General features: G+C 37.9%; 1 protein-coding gene across 1 annotated transcript; it reads right to left on the reverse strand.

The window, feature by feature from the left end:
* Nucleotides 1-8,832: 8,832 nt before the first annotated feature.
* STEAP2 (STEAP2 metalloreductase) lies at nt 8,833-23,737 on the reverse strand. The gene is made up of 4 exons (XM_036760882.1): nt 23,226-23,737; nt 13,406-13,933; nt 12,277-12,441; nt 8,833-9,743 (listed from the first exon to the last, which is right to left on the reverse strand). The coding sequence occupies exons 1-4, from the start codon at nt 23,715-23,717 to the stop codon at nt 9,459-9,461; spliced, it is 1,470 nt and encodes a 489-aa protein (XP_036616777.1). The 5' UTR covers nt 23,718-23,737; the 3' UTR covers nt 8,833-9,458.
* Nucleotides 23,738-24,365: the final 628 nt, after the last annotated feature.

Consider the following 24,365-nt stretch of genomic DNA (forward strand, 5'->3'; position numbering starts at 1 on the left):
AGGTGATCTCAGAGGGAAGCACTAAGATGAATGAGGCGGTCAGGGATGGCAGCGAGGGAATCCTGCAGAGGCCTCTTCCACAAGGTGAGCCTGATTGATTGTCCTTGGGCAAGTCACTGAACTTCTGTGACTCAGTTTACTAGTCTGTAAAATGAAGAGGTTGAGTAGATGAACTGCAAGGCTCCTTCTAGCACTAAATCTGGGATCTTGTGGTCGATAACATGGATAAAGGGTCCAAGCTGGATTATCAGATCATCCCAAGGCCAAAATTCAGTGTATTTCAAGTTTAGGACTTTGAAGGTTCACAGGATTATAGGATTTAAAATAGAAAAGGAAAACTGTGAAGTCCTTGAGGGCAGGGACTGTCTTTTACTTCTTTTTGTATACCCAGTACACATCCGGCACACAGTAGGCACTTAATAAATGTCTCTCGATTGATTGGAGGGCCCCAATTTTTAAATCCTGCTTTGATCATCAGGAGTATGTCCTTGCCACAGTCAGGTGGTGCAGTGTATAGAGCACCAAGCCTTTAGTCAGGAAGACCTAAGCTGAAATCCAGCCTCACCCACTTGCTGTGTGACCTTGGGCAGGTCACTTAACCCCTCTTTGCCTCAGTTTCCTTTCTGTAAAATGGGGATTATAACAGCATCTACCTCCAAGGGCTGTTGTGAGGATCAAATGAGGTCATGATTGTTCAGTACCTGGCATAGTACTTGGCACCACTATGTGTATAGATAGTAACCACTCCATGCATGTTAGTTGTTATTGTTATTTGATGGAGGGCTATCTTGATTGCTGAGGAAGACTGGGGTACAAGTCTTGCTCTTGACGCGTCCTAGCTGTGTAATCACGGGAAAGTCACTTAAATGCCCCAGACAGCTCTCTGAAATAAGTTATGGACAACTCTCTGAAGTGATATCATAGATGAGTTTCTGTGGTATGTTGGGGGAAGGAATTCCCACACCAAGAGTTCTTCACTGAAAACATTTTGTCTGGAGCCCCTTACAGTCCGTAGTTCTCAGCCCCTCTGGGGACCTTCTTTGTGGCAGAGAGACAGGAAAGGAACGTATAAAAACTTCATGATACCACAAGCTGGAAGCTACCTTATCTATCATCTTGTTCATTTTCAGATGATGGAACTGAGGCTGAGAGTTAAGGGACTTGCCTGAGGTCACATCAGCTGTGGCAGAGCCAGGATTCAAAAGTAAGGGCTTTTTCCTCTATACGTGCTGCCTCCTTATCCTGTTCCAACTCCCAAGATTTCTCATGCCTCCTTTCTCCCTTTTCTGTGGGCAGTATTGAGGTCCTGTTTCCCACTGCCTTTACCACTTCCTGGGACTATGGCAGTAAGATTTTAACTAGTCTCTTTGTAACCAAATTTCCTCCCTTCAATCTGTTGTTCCTATTACTGCCAGATTAATCTTTGTAAAACAAAGCTCTGATCACAGCACTCTCTGTTCCCAAAGTCTTCAGGGACTCTACAGAATAAAGAAAAATTCCCTAAGTCATTTCCTGGTATGCCCGATTGTGAAGGAGGGATTCTTAGCTCCCTCTAAGAATGTCGGATTTGGCATCATGTACAAGTCACAACTTGAACAGTTTTTCTAGAAGGAATAAGGAGGTCCTATGTCTGACATATCCTGGCCCTTTGACTTAAAGAAGTCACTTATAACCTCCCAGTGCTCTGGGTAACTCAGGTTGCAGAGAAGTTGGCAGAGGTGGTTCCTTACTGGGAGCTTCTTATACCAATGAAATTGAAGGTCCAGTCCCTAAAAAAGTGCTGCAGATAATAAATGCTAAACAACAAAGAGTGAAATTACCTTTTATCACATCAAATAGAAAATGATTGATTACTGATGAAATCCCATTTGCTGTTGAAACAAAGGCCAAAATCAACAGCAGGTTTTTAAAAAGGACGTTAAGTGAGATGTTCACTGTATAATTAAGACTTCAACCTGATCTATTCAAATAAACTATTGACGTTGAAAAGTAGGAAGTGGTTAAAGGAAAGGAGTTTGACTCTGTTTCATTTCTTGTTAACATTTCTGCCAAGTAGGAGTTAGTAGAAGTGTTCTCTTCCCCATAAACCTGTTTGAGGATCACATTGTGCTCATTGCATTCAGACCCAGAATACTCAATGAGATTTGTGGTAACACACACACAAAATGTACAAAATAGCCTATCCAGGAACAATCAATAGCTACAGAATTCCTATTGCTTACACTATGATATGCCCTTGGCAGAGCAGCCCATTGAGTTAGCCCAGGGGTGGGGAACCTGCCGACTCTGGGTTACATGTGGCCCTCTAGGTCCTTAGGTGCAGCCCTTTGACTGAATCCAAACTTCACAGAACAAATCCCTGTAATAAAAGGATTTGTTCTGTAAAACTTAGACTCGGGCAAAAGGCTGCCCCCAAGAACCTAGAAGGCCACATGTGGCCTGGAGGCCACAGGTTCCCCACTCCTGATAGCCCATCAGAACATACTATATCTAGGTGCTGATAGGCCGAGAATTGAATAGGAGTTGAAGAGAGTAAACCACTGGTGTGTGGTACTTTCAGTAATTCCCAAGCTGCTCCCAACGCAAAGAAAGTCCTTTAAAATAATTCTCTTGTTGATGTTACTTGGCTGACAATTGTGGAGTATCACTGTCTCCAAAGAATCAAAATCGTGGGCAGGCCAGAGAGCAGTGGAAATACATAGTGGGGGTAAATAGATTATAGCTTGTTACCAATGATGACATGCACTGAAGACAGTGTAAAAAATATCATTCAACAAATGTATGGTCAGAAAAAGATGGGCCAGGAAAGCAAGGAATAGCATGCTATTTCAGTTGTGCTAGAACCTATAGTGTTAAAACATTGAGGCTCCCAATGTGTTGAGTAAATCATCTTTGGAGCACTTGATACGGGCAAGAACTGACTAGCATGGGAAGGCATGGATGTCTTGTGGTCTAAACCTACGTCGGTGAGATAAGGAATCTTCTAAAATAGGGAGGAAGCGATGTCCTCACAGAGAAGAAAGAATGTAAAGGACAGCTTGGAGTTACTAAACCTCTTTCTAAAGAAGCAGAGATGGATATGAGAAGGAGATAGTAGAACCTTAAAAAAGTATTACCTTCTAATATCTAAGATTTGGTTAGAAATTGTAAGGGATCTTTAATAGGTAGGACTTTAAGAACAAAACATAGAACTGTCCCAAAGACCAAAGTTGTGTGTATGGGATCCATAGCATCATATAAGGTTTAGGCATCAAAGGGAAACATAGGGGATGGGTGGTCCAAGCCCTTTTTGTTGGTGAAGTCTAGAGAGCATAAATGATTTGCCAACATTGGCACATTCTAAGATTTGAACCTAGATCATCTTGAGTCTAATTCCCAAGCTTTTTATACTGGACTACTCCGGCTTGTAAGTTAAATTCTTGGCTTTGAGTCCAATTTGGATGGTTCACAAATGAGCTGGAGTAGGTGACTGGGTTTAAGTGGTATGTGGGTGTATGCTTTAAAGTTTGGACAACCCCATAAACCTGGTTTACTACTACTGAGGATTACTCTACTCATTTATGGATCTTCTATCCCTCTTGAGTTGTTACAGGGATTTTTGGCACATCCACCCAAAAAGGTGGGAAGAGAATGAAAATGTTTCATGTTCCTTCTTTTATAGTATCCATTGCTTTGGATATCTGAAAGTCCACTTCTTTCTGATCTCATCGTTATGCATTTATTTCTAAGAGTTTACATATTGCCAATTTTGTGCAAAGTGCTGCTAATACAATTTAGCAAGTACACAGTTACCAGTTACTTTCAAAATGCTGCAGTCAGGTGTTTATCATTTAAAAAAATTTTAGTGAGTCTTATACTTGAGATAGAAATATAAAAACCATACAGGACCAAGTATACTAAAGGACACAGGAGATGTTTTATAAGAGGGTGGAACAAAATGGAATATAATTTTTGTTGGTGTGATAAAGAAGCAGTTATTAAGAAAAGGCATATTAACAATAACACAATGAATAAATGAAATTCCACTTACCAAAGTGAGATGTTTCCATTTTCTGATAGTACTACATAATTTATCGTCATTTATTTACAAATTTTACATTTCAAAAGTATTTGTAGTTTTAATTTTAGTAAATAAATGCCAATTTTAGTGAAATATTTGTTAATGATCTCACTGTTGTAGAAAATACCTATATTAATATGCAGTACAGTAGAAGCTTTTAGATCCAGAGAAATCAGAAAAAAATATTAAATATGTAGAGTCTTTCCAATTGGTTAGAATTATTGTAAAGAGAAAAAGGAATAGCGGAGTACTTCAAATGAAAAGTCAAAACGTTTGGTTTGTTACTTTTTATTTAGTTTCATGTAAGGCAGATCTATGGAAATAATGTAAAAGCACTACTTTTAATATTTAGAGAGACGACAAGAGGAATTGGCGAACATCATGTATGCAGTTACATACAGAAGAAATAAGTAATACACCCACAGTAGACAAATTGCCCAACATCAGACTAGAGGAGGCATGGATACAGTATATAATTAACTAAAAAGTCAGTTCTTTTGCAGATCACACATTGCCGCTTCAAAGCACTGGCTTATAAAGGTAAGAATTATTGCAGTCCAGTTCATTCTTGCAGTGTCATGTTCTGACTCAGTACTGCTGGCTGTCTGCAGGATTAACTCATCATATTTAAAAAGAATGTTACAAAGTGAGGAATAGATTTCTTTGAAGATAACATCTTTGAAAAAACATTTTATAAAACAATACAACTTGTCTGCTTCTGCAGTGTCATTTAGAACAGCTATGAAAATGCCCTTTGGATGACTGACAGATTGGGCATTAATTTTGGCTTTGTCTAAACGATGCATACACAGAGAGCTGGAAAGTGAAAAAATAAATGTCAGCCTTTTTGTTCACAGGACTCTTAAACAAACTGGTCTCCATCTTTATATAGTACGAGCTCAACAAATAAAATTTGATTAACTTGACCGATGGTTTTTACTGTCATATTGACATAGCCTTTAGTTAAGATGTGTATTTTAATTTTCTTATTAATACATATTCAAAATTACTCTTATTTTTAAGAAAAGATCTGAATACTTAGTTACTTGTCCTATGTTTATCACTATTCCAGCATGCAGACAAAATATCTCCACAAAAATTGTTGTTCTGTTTATAACCATTAAGCATACATCAGGTTTCTTTTTGTATTTGTGAACAAATGAAAATGGCTTTAAAATTTCATGTTGGCACATCACAAATACAAATGTTGAACTGAATTTTGTAACATTATACTGTATATTGATGAACATTGTTACAAACCGAGACATTTACAAGTTTTAAAATTCACATTTCAAAAGTAGAGATTTTAGACTGGATACAGATATAATTAACTCAGTGTTTATTCTTAAATGTGTATGGATTACATTTATGGCATTTCAGTTAAAATGCCTTAAGAAAAACAATACTTTCAGTGCCTTAACAAAAAACAAAAACATGTTTTTCTATTTGTTTGGGAGAGGAGGGAAGTGGGGGAGGGGGAAGAAGAGAAATCCAGACTGTGATTTCATCAGTATGAGGCACACACTCTCCCAAAGGCCATCTCCAACTATTCTAGAGCTCACAGCCTTAGAGAGCTAGGTTCCTGAGGCCTTGAGAGGTGATGTGACTTCTCAGGGTTCCACAGCCTGTATGTGTCAAAGGTCAGGCTTGAACCCAAGTCTTCCACACTCTGAGTTCAGCCCTATCTTTCCACTAGGCCACATAGCCTCTTTTAAAATGGATATATGCATAGAAATATGTATTATCTGACAGGATGTTTGCAGTATTGCATTGTACAGGCAATCTTTATTTTCATGGAAAAATGTAATATAAAAGGGAAGGCAGTCTTTGTATTACACAAAATATAACCAATAAAAAGTATGACCATGATGCATAAAACAATATATGGTCCACATTCCTGCAGCCCTTGTGCACAAAGAATTTCAGTAACTTGATTATAGTGAAAGTAAGATTTTACTTTAGGCATTAAGTGAATATTATTAAATATAATCTTTAACATAAAAAATTTAAGCTGATATGTTAATTTGTAAGAAGTTAATCATGTATCTTAATGGAACTCATTACAAAATCCCATATGTAGCACAAAATAATTATATTTGATAAATACCTACAAATATAATCTATTCCTATTTTAAATAAAAATTTTACATTTAACCAAAGGACTTAATTTTCACACATACTTTTAAAAATATATGATAGCATATTAATATATTCCTATTCAGCATGGTTCTAAATATTGAAAGAATTAAGAAATCTTCATACACAGAGGTTAAGCAGCATGATATATCATGGTTATTTTCCTTTTAGAATAAAATTACTTATTGCATAGGAATAAGAATCAATAGATTTCCCAGTGTTCTATTTTGGTTCAGGTATAGGGACACCTACAAAATACAGATCCACGGACAAAGTCTCCAGTGCTCACTTTCCATTACTGTATATCCAAACATAAGCTACCCCAAAATATGGACTGCATATATGCCTGAAATGATAGCTTCTTGAACAGAAAACAAGTACTGATGTTCACTGAAAAATACTTAGGCAAAATTATTATTATAAGCCTGAAAAATTTTAACTTTCAAAAATTGAAATAAAGACGTTTTATTTTTATTATCACTATTCTCATCTTCATCACTTACACTGCCATTCTTTTGCTAATAGAGCATTTTAACGCTTAGGGACCTTGCTCAGGTTTTATGTCAGCCAGATTAGAGGAAAAAAGTATCACCTGTATTCAATCTAACATCATAATTTTGTCATAATAAATAGCTGTATTTCTATTACATCTGGCAAGATGGCAATGACCAAATTTAGTATAATTTTTGAGAACAGTGGAAAATCATGAAAACAATCCGGTTAGTAAGAAACATTAAAGCACTCTATAAAATTACTTTTAGACATAATTCATAATATTGTATCATGAATAATACACTCTTACATTGTAATATCAAACTGTTTTTGCAGCTGTATTGTGCAAAACTCAGATTTATTAGCATCTGAAACACTATTCCAACATTCATTCTTTTGTATTCCCCTTCCCCTTCCCCCCAAAAGCTTACCTTCAAAGACTTCATTAGTGTGTATTAGTGATGAGTTTGTCTGTACTATTAGCCAGTTGGTATTTTAACATTCCATTAAGAGCCACAGGATTTGGGTTCTGAGGGAGGGAAACTTCCTCATACTAGGATTCTAATGATAAAGACCAAAGGAGTCTAGCACATGGAATGAACAAGTGCAATTACTTGAAATTTTTGTTATTCTAAAGTAATTCTGAAGGTTTGCCTTCAGGATTTTTCACACAACTAAACTGCTGTGAAGTAATAAATAACTACGAAGAGGGGAGAAGAAAATAACTCAAAAATAAAATGAAGAGCCATTAGAAAACACTGAAACTCACCAAGGGTAGATGGATGGATGGATGTGATAGATGGATATGATGAATGAATAAAAGGACATTGATAATAAGCCATTTATCGCATGCAAAGCACTATACTAAGCAATCCAATCCCTGCTCCGTAGGAGCTCATATTATAATAGGGTGAGACAAAAACTGAAGAAGGAAGAAAAGATAATACATTAATAATCTACCCAACATATATACAAGCAGTAGTTGGGAAAGTGGCATCGGGAAGAGTTATCCCAAAGGGGGGAAAACCTCCTTTTGTACGAAGCCTACACTGAGCAAGAATTCCTCAGTGAGTAGTTATAGGACCTTAGTCTGAAAATTCACAAAGGATCTACTAGCAATAACCTTAACCTTCCTTTTCAATAGGAATGGAGGAAATGTACAAAATAAGACATTAATCAAGTTCTGAAATAAGTGAGTGCAATGGAGTAAAAACTGAAAAAAAATATAGAAACAATGTACAGAAACAGACTTTCAAAAGCCAGCATATAGTTTCTATACATCTTTTACATGCATGTAAACTTCATGGATGAATGCTTGGGTAGGAAATAGATGGCCTAGCTTTGTAATGATTTTCAAAGGCTTGAAAAAAAGAGAAATAATACTTCTTGGGCTATCTTCTTACATAGCCTTTTGGAAGAGACTGTTAATGAGCAGGCCTTGTCCTTGGTCCACAGGCTTATGACCTCGATTAGTTTGGGGGGAGTTGCCATGGGTTGTTTAATCTTCCTGGTCTAAAGTCATCCCTTGTCAGGCAGACTTTCTTCACAAATTAACATAAGAAAACTCCCACGATGGCAGGTTACCAGGCAGAATTTCCAGGTTCAACAGGATCCTGCTGCTTCCTCTTCACTCAAAAATGTGAAAAAGAGACAGGCTACGGCCAAAGCTGCTGTAGAGTTGGCCTCTAGGATTTAGGCCTCTAACTACTATATCCCTTGAAGGTAAGGTGAGAAGAAAAAGGGGTTTTGTGTTGATGTTGACTGTGGGATAGAGGTAATGGTTTTCTATGACAAGGCAACTTTATGTGGAATTTTATCATTTATTTTATGTTAGGTCAAATTCCATGCGTTAGAGTGAACAAAGGGGACACAATGTTCAAACCTTGCCTACAGCCTCATCCTGGCTTTGTTAGAGATGTTCTGTTGTGGAGGTAGAATATTGCTGAGACGTCTGTCTTGTCTCTTAATATGACAAAGTGATTGCTATATTGTGAACTGCATTAATATAATCATGAAGTGAACATTTTTAGTTTATTACATGATTGTAGCACTTCAATCCATATATAAATATTTTATCAATCCACATCCTTAGCATGTTTTAATGTAATTACTTTTAATTAATTTTTTCAATTAATTTTTCTTTTAGAAGAAATTATTGTATCCATATATGTATGTTTCCTGAATGTTACAGTATGGTGTTGGTGAGCATTAGAGGGTAGGGACCACTCAACTATGTCCAGTTTCCCATGCAACATTTCTTTTTTTTTAACCAATTAAGTTTTGTTACTCTATGTAATTTAAAATTCTTATCGCATTAGTTTTATAATTAACAATTTTCATTAAGTGTTGCAAATGTAACGTACATATAAGATGATTTATGTCAAAAATTTAATATGCTAGTTGCTTGAAAAAAGATTTTTTTAAACATTGATAAGTATGTTGGCATTACTAAATGTAAATAGCGTATACCTTGGATCAGTTACAAAATAGAGCTCTGACAAAGTGACAGTAATAGTGATTACAGCTGTGCAAAAGAGCACTTAGAATTCCAACAAATATGGCTGGCTCCCTACAAAATTCCAAATTGCCTAATGTGACTTTAATGAAAATTAATTAAAAAAAACCTAAGACCAGTTTGGCTTTGACCTTCTTGATTCGATCTCAACCTTAACAAGTTGTGTAGCCCAGTCAGATAAACTTCTGAAAACAGAGGTCATAACAGAAATGATGACTCAAGTATAATTCCATGTGACACTAGTATCATTTAGCATCACATTACTGTAACCCTTTCTGGTGAAAGGTGTGGAATTATTCCACTGGCCACTTCTATAAATTGGCTCTTTTCCCAGCCTTTTTTAATTCTTTTCAGTTTCCTGCTTATACAAGGAAGGAGTAAAATGATTTTTCCCAGAATGACAATGGAGGGCAAAACAAGAGCAAGAACAAAGTTTGGTGGCGTATAGAACCTGTAGTACTCTTCTTCAAAAGCTCTCTTCCACCCGTAAATTAGAACGTGGAAAGTACTTATGAGCAGGGCCACGTATCCAAGTGTAGACTTCGGGAGAGAAAAAAAGAAAAAAATTAATCTTCTTGATTCTCTTATTAGGCCTATCTGCTTCGAGCTTTTGATTTTGCCATGTGTCAAATTGCTCTTTGCTATGAGATCAACTCAAGTATACTGAAAATGTACTTTACTTAAAACTTCATTTAAGAACATTATAAAGTAATACAAATAAATCTACATTGTGATGAATGCTTTGGCTGTTTACAATTTCAAAATCTACAAGTCAGAATTCTTAAGTCTCTATGATTAGGATAACTGTAAGTTGGGTCATTACATTTGTCAAATAAAAAGTAGTATTACACCAAGACAATGATGTGACAATTAACTTTTACTGACAAAGGCTATGCTAGTCTCTTAAGCAGAACAGACTCTCCAGTTTTCAATTACTTATCTAAATTTAAAATATTTTGCACCTGTCTACCACTTTTTATTCAAAGGCCTCTGACACTTTTCAGGTGTGATGAAAAGCTCAGCTGAGAAAATATTTCTATTTCCCTACCCTCTGCAAGAAAATTAATTTGGACAAGGACCATGCCTTCAATTTGGGTAGAATTACAAGAGGGAATGTAGACAAAAATGAACTCTGCTGTGCAAAAGGATTAGTCACAACTTTTTATGACCTATTGTAAAAATTCCTTTGGACCCATCTAATTCAGAATTTGTGAAAATTTAAATAGGACTCAAGCTAATGCCTATCTTTTACTCTGTATACTAAATTCAAAGATGTCCTACCATGTTAATCTATTTCTAAGATTGTAATTGGTGGCAGCAGCATTGTGGAGTGGAATGAACACTGGATTTGAAGTCAGAGGACCCAGGTTTGAGTCTTACCTGACGCTCATTACCTAGTTGATTCTGGGTGAGTCACCTAATGACTCAGCTCTCTCATTTGTAAAATGAAGGGACTGGATAGGTTTCTGAGGTCCTTTTCAGCTCAGAATCTAAGATCATATGTATATAAATGATAAGAGAATTACGTATGTTAATAAAGCAGATCCTTAAGGATAGCTACTTATGAACACTTCACAGAATATTAGAGTTGGAAGTAATTTTAGATCACATATTCCAACCCTTCATTTTTACAGAAGATACCTCAGCCCTGAAGAATGAAGTTACAGAGCTAGTAATAAAGAAAAAGGGGGTTTATATTGATGGGTGGTAATTTTTGTTGTTCAGTTGTTTTTCAGTCATGTCTGACTCTCCATGACCCCATTTTGGGGGTTTCCTTGGAGTGGTTTGCCATTTTCTTCTCCAGCTCATTTTACAGATGAGGAATGGAGGCAAAAAGAGTTTAGTAACTTGTCCAGGGTCACACAGCTAGTAAGTGTCTGAGGCCAGATTTGAACTTACAAAGACGAGTCTTCCTGACTCCAGGCCAAGCACTCTATCCACTGTGTCACCTACCTGCCCGAAATCAACGAATTACTAGATAATAAATGTTTTTTATGTGCCAGGATCAATGCTAGCTGGAGATACAAATACAAAAGTGAAATAGTGCCCCACCCTCAGAGTACTTAGATTGTAACAGGGAAAACAACACACACACACATACACACACAAACATATTATGTGTATATATATTATATATAAAGATATCAACAAAATAAATATAAGGTGGCTATGGGAAGAGAAGGGAGGGAAGGGGGGGGACATTCACAAAAAGTATCATGTACAAGTGACACTTGGGTTGTCTTGGAGGAAACCCAGGGATTCCCAGAGGTAAAGGTGAGGAAGGAAAGCATAGTGGATAATCAGCGCAATGTCACTGAGATGGGAGATGGAGTTTTGTTTGTGAGGTACATCAAGTAAGGCTAGAAAGGGAGGAAGGGCCATATTGTAAAGAGCTTAAATGCCAAGCAGAAGCATTTCTATTTGATGCCAGAGGTGATAGGGAGCCACTGGAGTTGAGACTGAGCAGCCGTGGGCTGTGTAGAGAACAGACTGGAGCTGGGAAAGGCTTGAGGTGGGGAAACCAATCCAGATGACAGATGGTGGTGAAGGCCTAAACCAGGTAGATGGCTCTGCGAGTGGAGACAAACTGGATGTGTGTGGTACGTGAGAGCCGAGGAGAATACTGAGACTTGTGAACAGGGGCTGCTGATAGTGTAGGGACTCCCTTGATAGGACTGGGAAGCTTGAAAGAGAAACGGGTTTGAGGGAACAGATAGCGAGGTCTATTTCTGACACGGTGAATGGGGACGCTTACAGGGATGGAGAGTGCTCAAACTCTTGACTCCAAGTCCAGGGCTCCTTCCACTACATCATACTTACTCCTTTTAAAGCACCATAGAGATGTCAGCTAATATTATAACTGTCACCAGAAGTTCAGTATTCTGGTCCCATCTTTTCATTTCATTTCACCTGAGGTGGTGTTGAGCTGATCTGGATTCAACAACTCATGAAACCTAAGTAAGCTGTGTATCATAGCCCGAGAGGAACTTATTTTTAACTAAGAATATCCTTTAAAAAATAGAAATGTAGTGATTGATGAATTAAAATTTTTCCTCCTTTCCCCACAACATACCTGGATAAAGCTGAACTCTCTCCAGTTTAAGGCGTTGCTCACTGAAGGGATGGAAGTTACCGCTAATAAGGAAAGTAAGCCTAGGCTCATTATTCCAAAAGAGATATACATTTCAATTCTCCACACTTCTTCTTCATTCCAGGAGTTTTCAATATTTGCATGAACCTGACAAGAAAGTAAATTTGAATTTCCTTTATTTGGTGAACATTTTACCAAATCAGCATGGTATTCTTTGTATAATAAGAGGCAGTATGTATAAGAACACATTTTCAGTAAAAATGTCTGACTTGTGTCTTATTTTCATTGTGAAATAACTCACTGGATGGCTGCCTTAGTACATTATTTTGTAAGCACTATATTTCAAGAGACAGGATCCATGATTAATCCTTCATTGCTTCCTGAATTTTTTAACAAACCAGAACATTAATTCTGTAATTATAGTCTCCTTTTGATCTGCTCTTTGGTTCTATCAGAAGGAGAATTAGATTGTATTTGTAGATGTTTGATGTAGGTTTTTTGTCAAAGAATATGGTATATTAAAGGCTTTCATCTTGTAGGGAGCTTCAGCTCTGGGGATTCCATTCACCAATTAATATTGGCAATTCATGTCTATTTTATAGTTTTAGAGAGTACCCTGGGACATCAAGCCATTAAATAACTTGCCCATGGTCATTCTGATAGTTTGCATTAGGGGCAAGTCTTGTACCCAGGCCCCCCAATTCCATTCCGGCCCCTTTATCCACTACTCTCATGTTGCTTCTCTTAATGCCTTAGATATGATATAAAATTAATCATTACTGGGATATATGCTGAAAAATAAAGTCTCTTATTGATAAAGAGTATTATTTTCACAGATCACTGATGATATTTGGTAGGTTTATTGGAGGTATTGAATAGCTAATCAATTTCTTTATTGCTTGTTAGTACTAAAGTAGTGATAATCAAATTTCAGGTCTTGAGTTATATGTGCTTTTCTTGTTCAATACTGTTATTCATTAATTAAATGCATTAAAACATTATGCCAGAATTTAAAAAGTAACCTTTAGATCATTTAAGATCTTATGTTAAATAAGGCACCCTGACACAGCATTTTACTTAAATTAGACAGATAAAAAAGCATGTTCCTTACCTGCTGATAAGCCATGTTGAGAAACAAGTATCTCTCTGATCTTCTCATTGGTAAGCAAAGACTATAAGCAACATGGACTGTAGCAAAGAAAAAGCTTAGTAATCCAAGCTGTTTTCTACACTGTAACCAAGTCTCTAGCCATGGAGGAAATCGTCTATATTTGGTGCCATAATAGAGCTGATAAGCAGCAGCCAAGAGTCCTGCTAGGTAAACCAGAGAGAGCAACGTGATGGCGACAATGGGTAATGTCTTGTTCACGATTTCAATGGGAATCTTGTAAAAGTCACTCTGCTGATTTCTTGCATATGGATGTATCACGTCTCTCACAAAGGAGTAAAGGAAGAAAAAAGTGGCCAGGCTTATCGCTACTACTACTGGCCCTCTCCACAGTGTGAACAGTCGCAAGGGTAAGTTCTCAATCTCCCTGGCCGATGATAATGATCCCAAGTCAATAGGAATGAAGTTCAGTTGACGAGCGAGTTCAATAACTTGATGTCGAGCTTGAATGTTGTTGCTACATACATAGACCTGTTTTTTGGTTAAAAAAAAGACAACAAAAAATTCTGTAAAGATAATTTCTTCCACAGTGTTCAAGCTACAGAGAAGCACTGCTAGTTTTAGAAGATGTGAATTACAAAAGGAGCTAATATTAGGGAGTAATGTACAAAGGCATTTATTATATGTATCAGGGATCTGTGATGTGATGAGTACTTCCTCTGCTTATGCAGATCACACCTTCATATCCTGTGTGATTCTTATCCATTTCCTTCTATAAATCCTACAAAAAATCTATCCAATATTCTTTCCTCTGATTCTTCTAATATTTGCTGTCTTCCAGTTGTTCTTGCTACATGACTGACCCATCCTGTTTTCCAGGTACTTGTGTTTTTGGTCAAGTCTTTTATGCCACTTTTTGTGCACAAGTCATCATTGGTACTATATTTCTCCCCATGTACTTTTCTATTGAGTTTTGGGTTACCTGCCATTTTTATTCAGTATATTCTATAATTCAGGCACTAGGTGGCGCCATAGTGCACAGAGCACCTGTTTAGGAGTCCCAAAGCCTCATATTGAGTTTAAATCTGGCCACAGCCACTTACTAGCTGTGTGACCCTGGGCAAGTTCCTTAACCTGTTTGCATCAGTTTCATCTGTAAAATGAGCTGGAGAAAGAAATGGCAAACCACTCCAGTATCTTTGCCAAGAAAACCCCAAATGGGGTCATGAAGAGTTGGACATCACTGAAGTGAATGAACAAAACAACAAATCCTATAATTCACAGCCATATAGCTTTACTGGAAGAACGCTGATAACAAAAAACCAAGGTCTGCAGTTGGAGGCGAGTTGGTGATCAGTGAGGAAGTCACTGCATAATTTGTGGAAAATGTTCATCTGCCTATTCTGCTGGCAGTGTCCATTCAAGAGAGATGTACTGATGGACTGACTCAGTGAACGGCCCATCTAAACGAATAGAAAAGTCTAGAGCTCTAAGAGTTCGAAGTAAAGGGACCTTGGAGGCCATCTAGTCTGCCCTGCCCCTCTCTGTCCCTGCTTTCATTTTAGAAGGAACTGTGGCTACCTTAAATGACTGGTCCAGGTGCACACAGCTAGGACCGACTGAAAGTTGGATTGGAATCGGGGGCTTCCTGATCCCTCTGCTATTCTGTGCTGCCTTTGTAACCTCTCCAACTACTTGTTTTTTCTTGTGTGGATTGCAAGGTCAATTTCTGTTGAGTAGTTAAAGATTTCATTGGGGAGGCCTTGTGATAGTAGTGAAGAGTGTGTGCCCTCCTCAAACAGGCACATTTGGAGAACCTAGGCCCGGCAGGGAAATCCCTCTTCTCTTTGGATTTGCACAAGACATTGTCCAGAACGGAATGGAAAACATGTCTCAATATTTTGAGAATCACCAACTGAACAGCATTGATTAAATGTCTACTATTATGATTGTGTGTATCAAGAAATTCTATGCGATTTTAACCTACTGAAAGAGAACTCTTTAGATTGTGTGTTGCTCTACCGAGTCAAATGCTTCTTTGTACTTGATGAACAATTATTACAACAGGACATCGTATTCTCTACAACTCTTAATCAACTGTGTGACATCCATGAAAGCCACTGTTTTTGCTTTATCCCTTCCCTAGTCACCAGCTTATTTATGGTCAGGTTGGAACCGTTGCAATCACTAGTCTTCTCGTAAGAGGCCAAAGACTATTTCATATTTGTCTTTTTATCACCCCACACTTGGCACTGTGGCTAGTACATTGTAGGCACTTAAATTCTTGCAGACCAATACTAATGTAGTACTAATTTTAACCATTTCTCTAAGCAGTCATTGATATGAAGGCTGATAGCTGACTCTAAAATGACTGCTACATAAATAATTAGTTGTTTCTTGTCTGTTAAGACAAAGTCGGCTTGATTTTTTTGATATTGTTTGATGCTCACCATATCCAGTGATATTAATGATATATTGGCCCGAGTTTTTCAAATATTACAGGCATGTTTATCCTCTTTAATTAATTTCTAATTATATTTTGCAAACTATCTTTTTCCCCCAGTGTCCCTATGCTTATCTTTGCATTCAAATCACCAAATATTAGTGCAGATTTTTACTTGGCGTGGAGGATCTTGTTAGCTGCTTTGTAAAATTTCTCTATTTCTTCATATTCTTCAACAGGTGTTGGAGCATATGTTAGAGCTACTCTCATGATGGTCCCCCTTGTTTATATTCACTGTGAACACTGGAAGGTGAGATGACTAGCTGTTCCATAAAATTATGTCTTATCCTTGGGCACATCAAAACAATTCCACAAACTCCTGAAGGCATTTCTCCAAGGAGAAACTGTAAGACATTCTACTGTTCAGCTTCAATATGGATGTGGTTCAGTTCCTCCAAGATCATATCAGATCATCAGAGACTGAGACAGTGGTCTCATACATTGTACCAAGAGTTAATGTTTATGGACTCTTTGAAACCCTTATGATTCTTAATACCCTCTTTCCCTTTTTCCAAGTCATCATGGTCACTGAAAGGTGAAGGAGACTGCACAGGATTGAGGGTCATTTTTAATTTTTAAAGTATCCTCATGGCCAGTGAGTTAATTAACTGATGACCATCTTGCTTTGAGAAGGCTATCTTTAAAATTTGTTGGGCTGGTCCTTGGACGGCAGGCACAGGTTGGTAGAACCTAGTAATGGAGCTTGTACTCTGTTGGCCTGGCTTTTAAGAACCCAAGGCCATATATTTGCTAAAAAGAGGCTCTGGTGTGGGACTTTTATGGAAGTTAAAATATACAAATAACAAAGACTAAGTCAGTGATAATATATGTAGATTAGTCAGAGGGAAGAGTATTACAGGGGGAAATCTGTGCTGCCCCCTAAGAATGAAGTGGCAAATAAAAATCCCCCTAAAACCTAGTGCGTGTTGAATCTGAACTGGTGGGAGGAGATGAGGAAAGGGTTACCTTTCTTTGTATCCCCAGCACTTCCCATCATGCCTGGCATACAGAAGGCACTTATTAATGCTTCTTGACTTATACTTTTTATATGAGTGTTGTTGAAGACTGATTCATCAAAATAAGTGTTTCTTAAACTCTTTGGATGGTCTTTGGCATGATCATTCAATGCCTTCATTTCTCTTATCTCTAATGTGGTATCTCACAGGATATTTTAAATTTAGCTAACAAAGACAATAAAACCATTTTTATGTTCAGTGTTGTGCAAGTGCTTAGTAGTAGAATTACTAACCTAATGTGAAAAATGAAAAATAACCACAAGTCAACTAAAAAGATATTAAAGATCCTAGAATCCTTAAATCTAGGAGATTAAAAACACAACATGCTCCCCAAACATTCCTTGCAACCACCATTGATACTAATGAAAGAAGTGCTCTGAAATAGTATGCATTTCAAAATTCTTAGGTATTTAACACTATATAAAGTCAGGTTCCTAGAACTCTTCTTTTTCTACAGTCTGTAGTACTTTTTAATACCCAAGAAACCAGGAAAATATCCTTGATGATTTAACCTATTAGAGTCTAACTGTGACAGGATTAATCTTTATTTCAAGAAAGGAAAACACTTTTCCTAGTTGATGACCACTGAGAGCCATCATCTCACTGGCCATTCTTTGCCACTTAATCAGAGGTTCTCTCATAATTCCTGTTTTGTAATAGTTAATTGTATTTATTTAATAATAATTTCAAAGGAATAGGCCAATTTAGATAGTCATTCAGAATAACTATCATAAAATCATTACAAGTGAGACCATTTCCGTAGTTCACAGTAAATGACTAATCACTGGTTTTACTGCTTTATTTTCCACTTTAAGAAAATGTTGAGCGATGGCCAAATGTGGAATGAGGGCTTAATTTAGGTAGGTTCCCCCAAGGTCCTTGATCTGGTACCTTCAGTTCTCAGCCAGTATTTAATCTCTCTTGCAGGCACACACCAAGAATAAGAAATGAGATGCAATGTAATGGGAAGAACTGTTGTACACATGGGGTGGGGATGAGGGGAAAAGAATGAATTTGCATTTATATAATGACTACTGTATGCCAGGCACTGTGTGCTTCTTACAATTATTTTCTCATTTGATTCTCACAACAACCGTGGGAGGTAGATGCTATTATTATCCCCATTTTTTACAGAGAGGGAAACTGAGGCAAACAGAATTTAAGTGCCTTGCCCAGGGTCACACAGCTAGAAGTGTCTGAGGCCACAGCTGAACTCATATCTTCCTGATTCCAGACCCAGCTCTCTACCCACTGCACTGTTAGTGGCCTGACTGGGAAGTAAGAGATCTGGGCTCTGCTTCCAGATCTGTCAGTGACTAAAGGACCTTGGACTTATGGGTTAGATCAGTTGTTCAATCTGTGGGTGAAGGACCCTAAGGCAATCCCACAGAATTTTGTAGTGGTACTGGACACCTGAGTGTGTCTCTGAAGCACTGTTTTCTTAGTAATTGTTTTCCTCATCAGATATTTGGCATACATTTGCATACAGTGGTCAAATATGTAGTTAGATATACTGTTATGAGTAATAAAGTAAATTTTATTTAAAAGCGGAGCTGAATTCATAACTTTGTCATTAATATTTTCTCAAACATACCCTGTCTTTATTTCTAGATTAATGAAAATCTATACCTTTAAAAACTGTGTACACTAATCTTCTTGTAAATGAAGAGGTACTTGCTAAGTAGATTGTGTGGATTTTGAAAAATTTTATTGAGAGCCCTGTCACCTAAAGGTAAAATGCTACTATTAAATGTCTGCATGCCAAATGCTTATTCAGTAGCCAGATTTCTTATCAAATGAATTTATTAATAATCAAAGGTGGTCATTTTTGAAAAAATAAAGAGAAGCTATTTTATGCTTACTTTTGTTATTTGTAAATATATTTATTTTTATTATATATCAAATAAGCATAGAAATTATTTTTTCTAGTTAGTTTAGAAAAATAAGTATACTGTATGATAATAACATCCAAGATAGTTTTCAAATAAGTTAATTTTGAAATGATGTGTGGGAAAACACTGTGTTAAACATATTTTAAAGACCTATCATATGCAAGATATTGTGCCAGATGTTTTGTGACTGTATTCAAATATGATCTTAAGTGTTTGTTCTATGGAAAGGATGTGGTCCCTTTAAAAGAGGTCACTGTCAGCAGCCAGGATACACTACAGAAGGGCTGAGGGAAATATTTAATGAGTCAACTTAAACAACGTATGTAAATTTATAGCAAATACCTGATGGGGAAACCAATTACTGTCAAAACAGTCCATAGGAGACCCACACAAACATAACATTATACTACAATTCTTTCTTCTTTTAGCCCTGTGATGAAGGAAGATTCAAAGAAACCAAACAAAAACTAATAAATAACTGATCAGGAATGCTAGGAAAGCTGTCCCTCCCATTAGTTAATGGCTTAAAATGAGTGAATGGAAGTTGGAGAGAATGTCAGAGGCTAAAGAAATAGTACATCAAGAGCTTTTGACACCAAGTTGTCCTGAAGCACAGATGCACTCAAATGATATGACTCAAAAAGGCCTTGACTTCACATATAAATACTAAGGATTAGCTTTTTTAAAAAAAACCATTCTCTTTAAACATTGGAGAGGAATATCTTGCTTAAGTTAACAGTGACTGATAACCAGTTAAGGTTATCACATCTAATCATACTTAAATATTGGAAGTGCATTAGATCTTATATCACATCAGAGAACATCTTTTAAAATATGGAGTTCCTTAAAGTTTATTCTTAGCTAAATTTAATTCTTTAAAATTATATGTTATCTGAATAAAAAGCCCAGTTGAATAAAAAAGCATGCTATTCGTTCCACTAAATTAACCATTCCTATGGTGCCTGCCTGTCCTGACAATAAACCTGTAATTAATACATCACTGTCTAGTTCGTGGCAACTTCACCTAATTGCAGGCCAAGCATCTACAAGGAAATACATAGCAACGTGACTAGCATACGGTAAGTGCTTAATAAATGCTTACTGAAACTTGCAAATACAGACCTACAAAATGCTGCAAACTGCTCCTCATACAATGAATAGTCTGACCCTAGATTTGGAGTAAGAGGTCTTTGGGTCCAAATCCTGAGTACTTTTGCTGCTGAGCAAATCCATTATCCTCTCTGCTTCAGTTTCCTCATCTGTAAAATTAGGTGTTAGACTACTGGGTCGAGGTGCTACACGGGGTCAGTTTAAGGAGTGCCGAAGGGGTTGTGCGTGGAAAAAGTTTAAGAAGCCCTGGACTAGATGCCTGAAAAGGGTCCCTATAGTTCTAAATCCTACGAAATCCTAAATAGTAATATTAAAATTTTGTTTCAATCTTTTAAAGATCCTTGATTTTATAATTGTGAATACCTCTGCCACTTATGTAGGTCACAGTTCCTCCAATCCTTATCCTTTGCAACTCATGCTTAATGGACTGCCCCGCCCCCAGGCGGGGTTGAGGTCAGGTCCTGTCTTGGGCTGCAGCGGAACTGGTTCCATATGTCCAACAAAACTTTCCCAGTCTGGGGAGGGTTGATATAAGGCGATGTGGCTGGCAGCACGGGTTAGATTGGGCAACATCATTGTGTGACTGAGATGAGATCCGTACCAAGGAATAGAGGTTGTGGATGTGGAAGACAAGAAGCAGTAAGGGGATTGACTGTGCAGCAGAAGCAGGCTTGGGAAGGTCCTCATTCTGGGTCATAGTGGTTATGTACCCAGGGAAGCAAGCAATGAGCTGCTGAACTTGACAGAGTTCTCGTCTTTCATTCAGGGGGCATGTGCATGTTTTTTATGCCTGACCTTATGTACCTGGCCCTGCCCTTCATGTTCTTCTGAATTCTCTTCAGTTGAAGAGTCCCTGCAACCATTACCCTCATTCTTTGACATGTCAATAGCTGACTCTGAAATGACATCGGAAAATATTCCCCTCTCAATCCATCCCTTCCTCCCCTCAGGGGCCAACAGTGAAACACCACAAATGCCAGGAGCTGAAGATTCTTCTGGCCTCCATCCATTCCAAACCCACCCATGGCTAGATGAAACCGAATGGCTCAGACAGTAAAGGATAGAATTCTTTATTTAATCTTATAATTCAAGAATAATTCTTCCTGCTCCTCGGCCAAAGCCAGGAAAGGGGAAGAGTGTGATTCTGGCTTATGTATGATGCTGATCCAGGTCTGTGTGTGCTGGGACCAGTGAAATGTCTGGTGAGTGTACACTGAAGTGGAACAAAGTGCTCACTGGCTTCCTGACTGGATAGTGGAGAAGGTCCTAAAGCCTAATCTTCTTGCTTTGAGGACTTGCCCACAAGAGCCCGGATACTCAGCCATACTTAGACTCCTATTTGTGAGGCCTGTCCTGAGATTGGTGATTAATTATTTCACCTTTTTTATACCCTTCTTGCTATTTTAAATAAATTTGCAGCTTGTCCTGCCTTCAGCTCCCCTCAGAAGGTATCTACAATTGGTACCATGATGTAGGGAGATAGCTTAGGAAAAATGAAAAGTGAAAACCAAAATTTGAGTGCAAGAAATTGTTCACGGTAGAAGGGTTTAATAAACTACTGGGGGGACAGAAGTCTAAGAGTGGAAATATTGTTGTAGTGGCCATGTGGTTCTTTCTGCCAGGCAACTGGATTTTGAATGAAGGGCAGTGAAGAGATGAACCTTAACTTGAGGAGAAGTAAACAAAGCAGGCTTAAAAGGCACAGATTTGGGGTTCCCATGTGACATGATGTGGTAGAGGAGACCATGTAGCTAGAATAGCTTTTTGAGGAATAGCCATGCTACTCCAAGTACTAGCAAGGTCGGAACAGAGGCTAAAGTAAGCCAGTTCTATAAGCCCATCTCCCGCTACCATATTACAATTAATTAGACCCTTAGAATGACAGCAGCTGTGTGATGAAGGGTAGCCCCACTGCAATACAGGATCGCTGAAGACTTGGTAATAGTTTTAAGAGTTGGGGAGTGGGGAGGGAGGCAGTATTCTCTATGGCATCCTTCACTTGTCTCACACCTTTCAAGACTGAACATACTAGATATCATGCTAGAGGTTAGAGTGTGCTCCAGTACTGACCTGTTAGGGTATAACTGATGCAGAACCATCCATAAAGCCCCTCAACACGGATGGCAACCCTTGTCCAAGGATGGAGGGTCCATCTGACACAGATGGGAGATATCCTGGCCTAAGTATAAGCATTTTCCAGAATTACATGTACTATTTTCTGTATTATGCCATATTATTAGAGGCAATATATGCGGCATATGGAGAGCTGGCCAAAAGTCTGGAAGACCCATATTTAATGCCTGCTTCTTGCATATACTGCCTGTGTAACCCTGGGCAAATCACTGACCCTCTCAGTACCCCTAGACAGCTAACACCAGAAATTGCACTGGTAGAAGGAATTCCCTCTCTGGGAATTGTCTACACCAGTGTCATCAAATTCAAATAGAAATGGATTCCTGCATGTGTATGCACTCAGAAAACTACAAGTTAACATTATCCATGTTGTAGTTTTTTTATGTCGTTACTCATTTCCCAATCACATTTAAATCTGGGTTAGAGCACTGTGGAATTTTGGTGGCACATGGGCAGGGGCCGTGAGTTTGACACCTCTGGTTGATGCTAATGAAATCATGGGGCCAGACAAAAGCAAATCACTGCATTATGTATCGAATCTTCTCTACTTACTTGTCTGTGTTCCACAGTCTGCTCTGCATCCAGAACACTATGTGTACTAAACAGATCTACTGACTACATCTAGAACTGGGAATAAAAATTTCTTGAAGTGTATGGACCTGGGGCATAGGCATAGTCTCCTCAATAATAATGATAGCAGCCTCAAAGGAGTATGGGAGGCTAAACTGGCTTGTAAGTGGGATCCTAACATCTGCAGTTTCCAGTTTGGGCACTTTAAAATATGTAGAGGTGGGTTGTACACACTCGTGTTTTATAGGCTCACTGATCTCTCATAAACAATGTAATGACTGATGTTCTGTGAAACCAATTTATCTCTATTAACGTGAAATGGAAAACTAAAGCAACTCGCTGAGGAACTGAGACACAAAACTTGCCTTTTCTTGAATTACCTGGATGCCTCAGGGAAAGGGCTAATAACTGCCTCAACTCTTTGCGTTGGTGGTGGAGATGTGCCTTTATAGAGTCAGCAAATTGATGGTTAAAAGCTTATGGTGGCCACTTATGGTTCAGTGGAGTCTCAGCACTTGGTACAATCTATCTGAAAATCAGTACACATATGTCCATACACCCATATGTTACATCTCTCCTCCAAAAAAGAAAAAGCATACCTGTCTGCTGGCGTCCTTGGGTCCTAACTGGAGTGCCCACGCTGAGACCACGTTAAATCCTTTCACAATGAAGGAATCCGGGAACAATGAAGCCAAATATTCTGCATTGGATTCTGGGTACTGGTTTACCCTCATGTTATTGCTAACATCAATCAGGATTTTACCAACAAGAAGATGCCGGAGATCCCACAAAGAGGTATAATGTTCTCTATGTATTGCAACAAAAATTATATTTGTTTTTGTGAGGGCATCTTCATGATGGGTGACATCAACCACATGTGGAAAGAATTCTGAAGCAAATTTGGGGTTTCTGCTTCCTATAACCACGTGATACCCACATCTAATAAGTCGAATAGTCAGAGATTTGGCAAAATCACCACTTCCAATTATACCTATGGTAACCTTACTTGCATCTTTGATACCATTTATACCATTAGGTAAAAATGTTTCATTAAGACTCTTAGGGCTTCCCATCATCGATATGGATTCCATGATTTGAAGACTTGCACACTGCTAACCTAGAAAAGAAAAGAAAACATTTTAAAGTCACTCAAAGCCAAAACTTTAAAGCAGCTCCACACAGAGGAAGATTAGATTTAGGCCACTCTAAATCAGTTGGGAACAAAGTCAAGATCCTAGAAATAAAATAGGCCTTTGGAAATCTGAAATAGCTGTCACAGCGCTGCTGCACAGAAACCCACAAACTCTGTAGTTGCAGAAGATGCCATGAGCCTACTGACTTATTTTTATATAGTTGTTACAAGTGCAATTATCTGATTTCCCAGATGACAAAAGATTGTATCAGTGTATGAGAAGGCCTAGGAGAAACAGGCAAACTAACAGAAACAAGAATTAACAGCCAAAGAAAGGAGCCAAGGGGAAGAATAAGAACTATAAAACATAGTACAAGAATCATGAAAAGGGCAGTAGACCAGAGCTATTTAGAATACGATCTGATATACTTGGTAGCTACTACATGTACTGCTCTGGTCATGTCAAGCTCAAATGGAAACAGGGGTCACTAAACCATACATAAAGGTCCCTGCAAGCTGTGTTCTGACTTAGAAAACCACATGTCAACATTATCTATGTTTTAATTTATTTTTGTTTTGTTAAATATTTTCCAATTACATTTTAATC

Source organism: Trichosurus vulpecula, chromosome 5 (genome assembly GCF_011100635.1).
Source record: "Trichosurus vulpecula isolate mTriVul1 chromosome 5, mTriVul1.pri, whole genome shotgun sequence".
Classification (NCBI taxonomy): Eukaryota; Metazoa; Chordata; class Mammalia; order Diprotodontia; family Phalangeridae; genus Trichosurus; species Trichosurus vulpecula.

What these genes read in the sequence shown, in the direction of transcription:
- STEAP2 (XM_036760882.1), bottom strand. Translation starts at nt 23,717, where the DNA reads ATGGAATCCATATCGATGATGGGAAGCCCTAAGAGTCTTAATGAAACA. An exon ending in CCAAGGACGCCAGCAGACAG is followed by an intron (nt 13,934 to 23,225) that starts GTATGCTTTTTC and finishes ACCAAAAAACAG; the next exon opens with GTCTATGTATGTAGCAACAA. An exon ending in GAGAGTTCAGCTTTATCCAG is followed by an intron (nt 9,744 to 12,276) that starts GTATGTTGTGGG and finishes TCTCTCCCGAAG; the next exon opens with TCTACACTTGGATACGTGGC.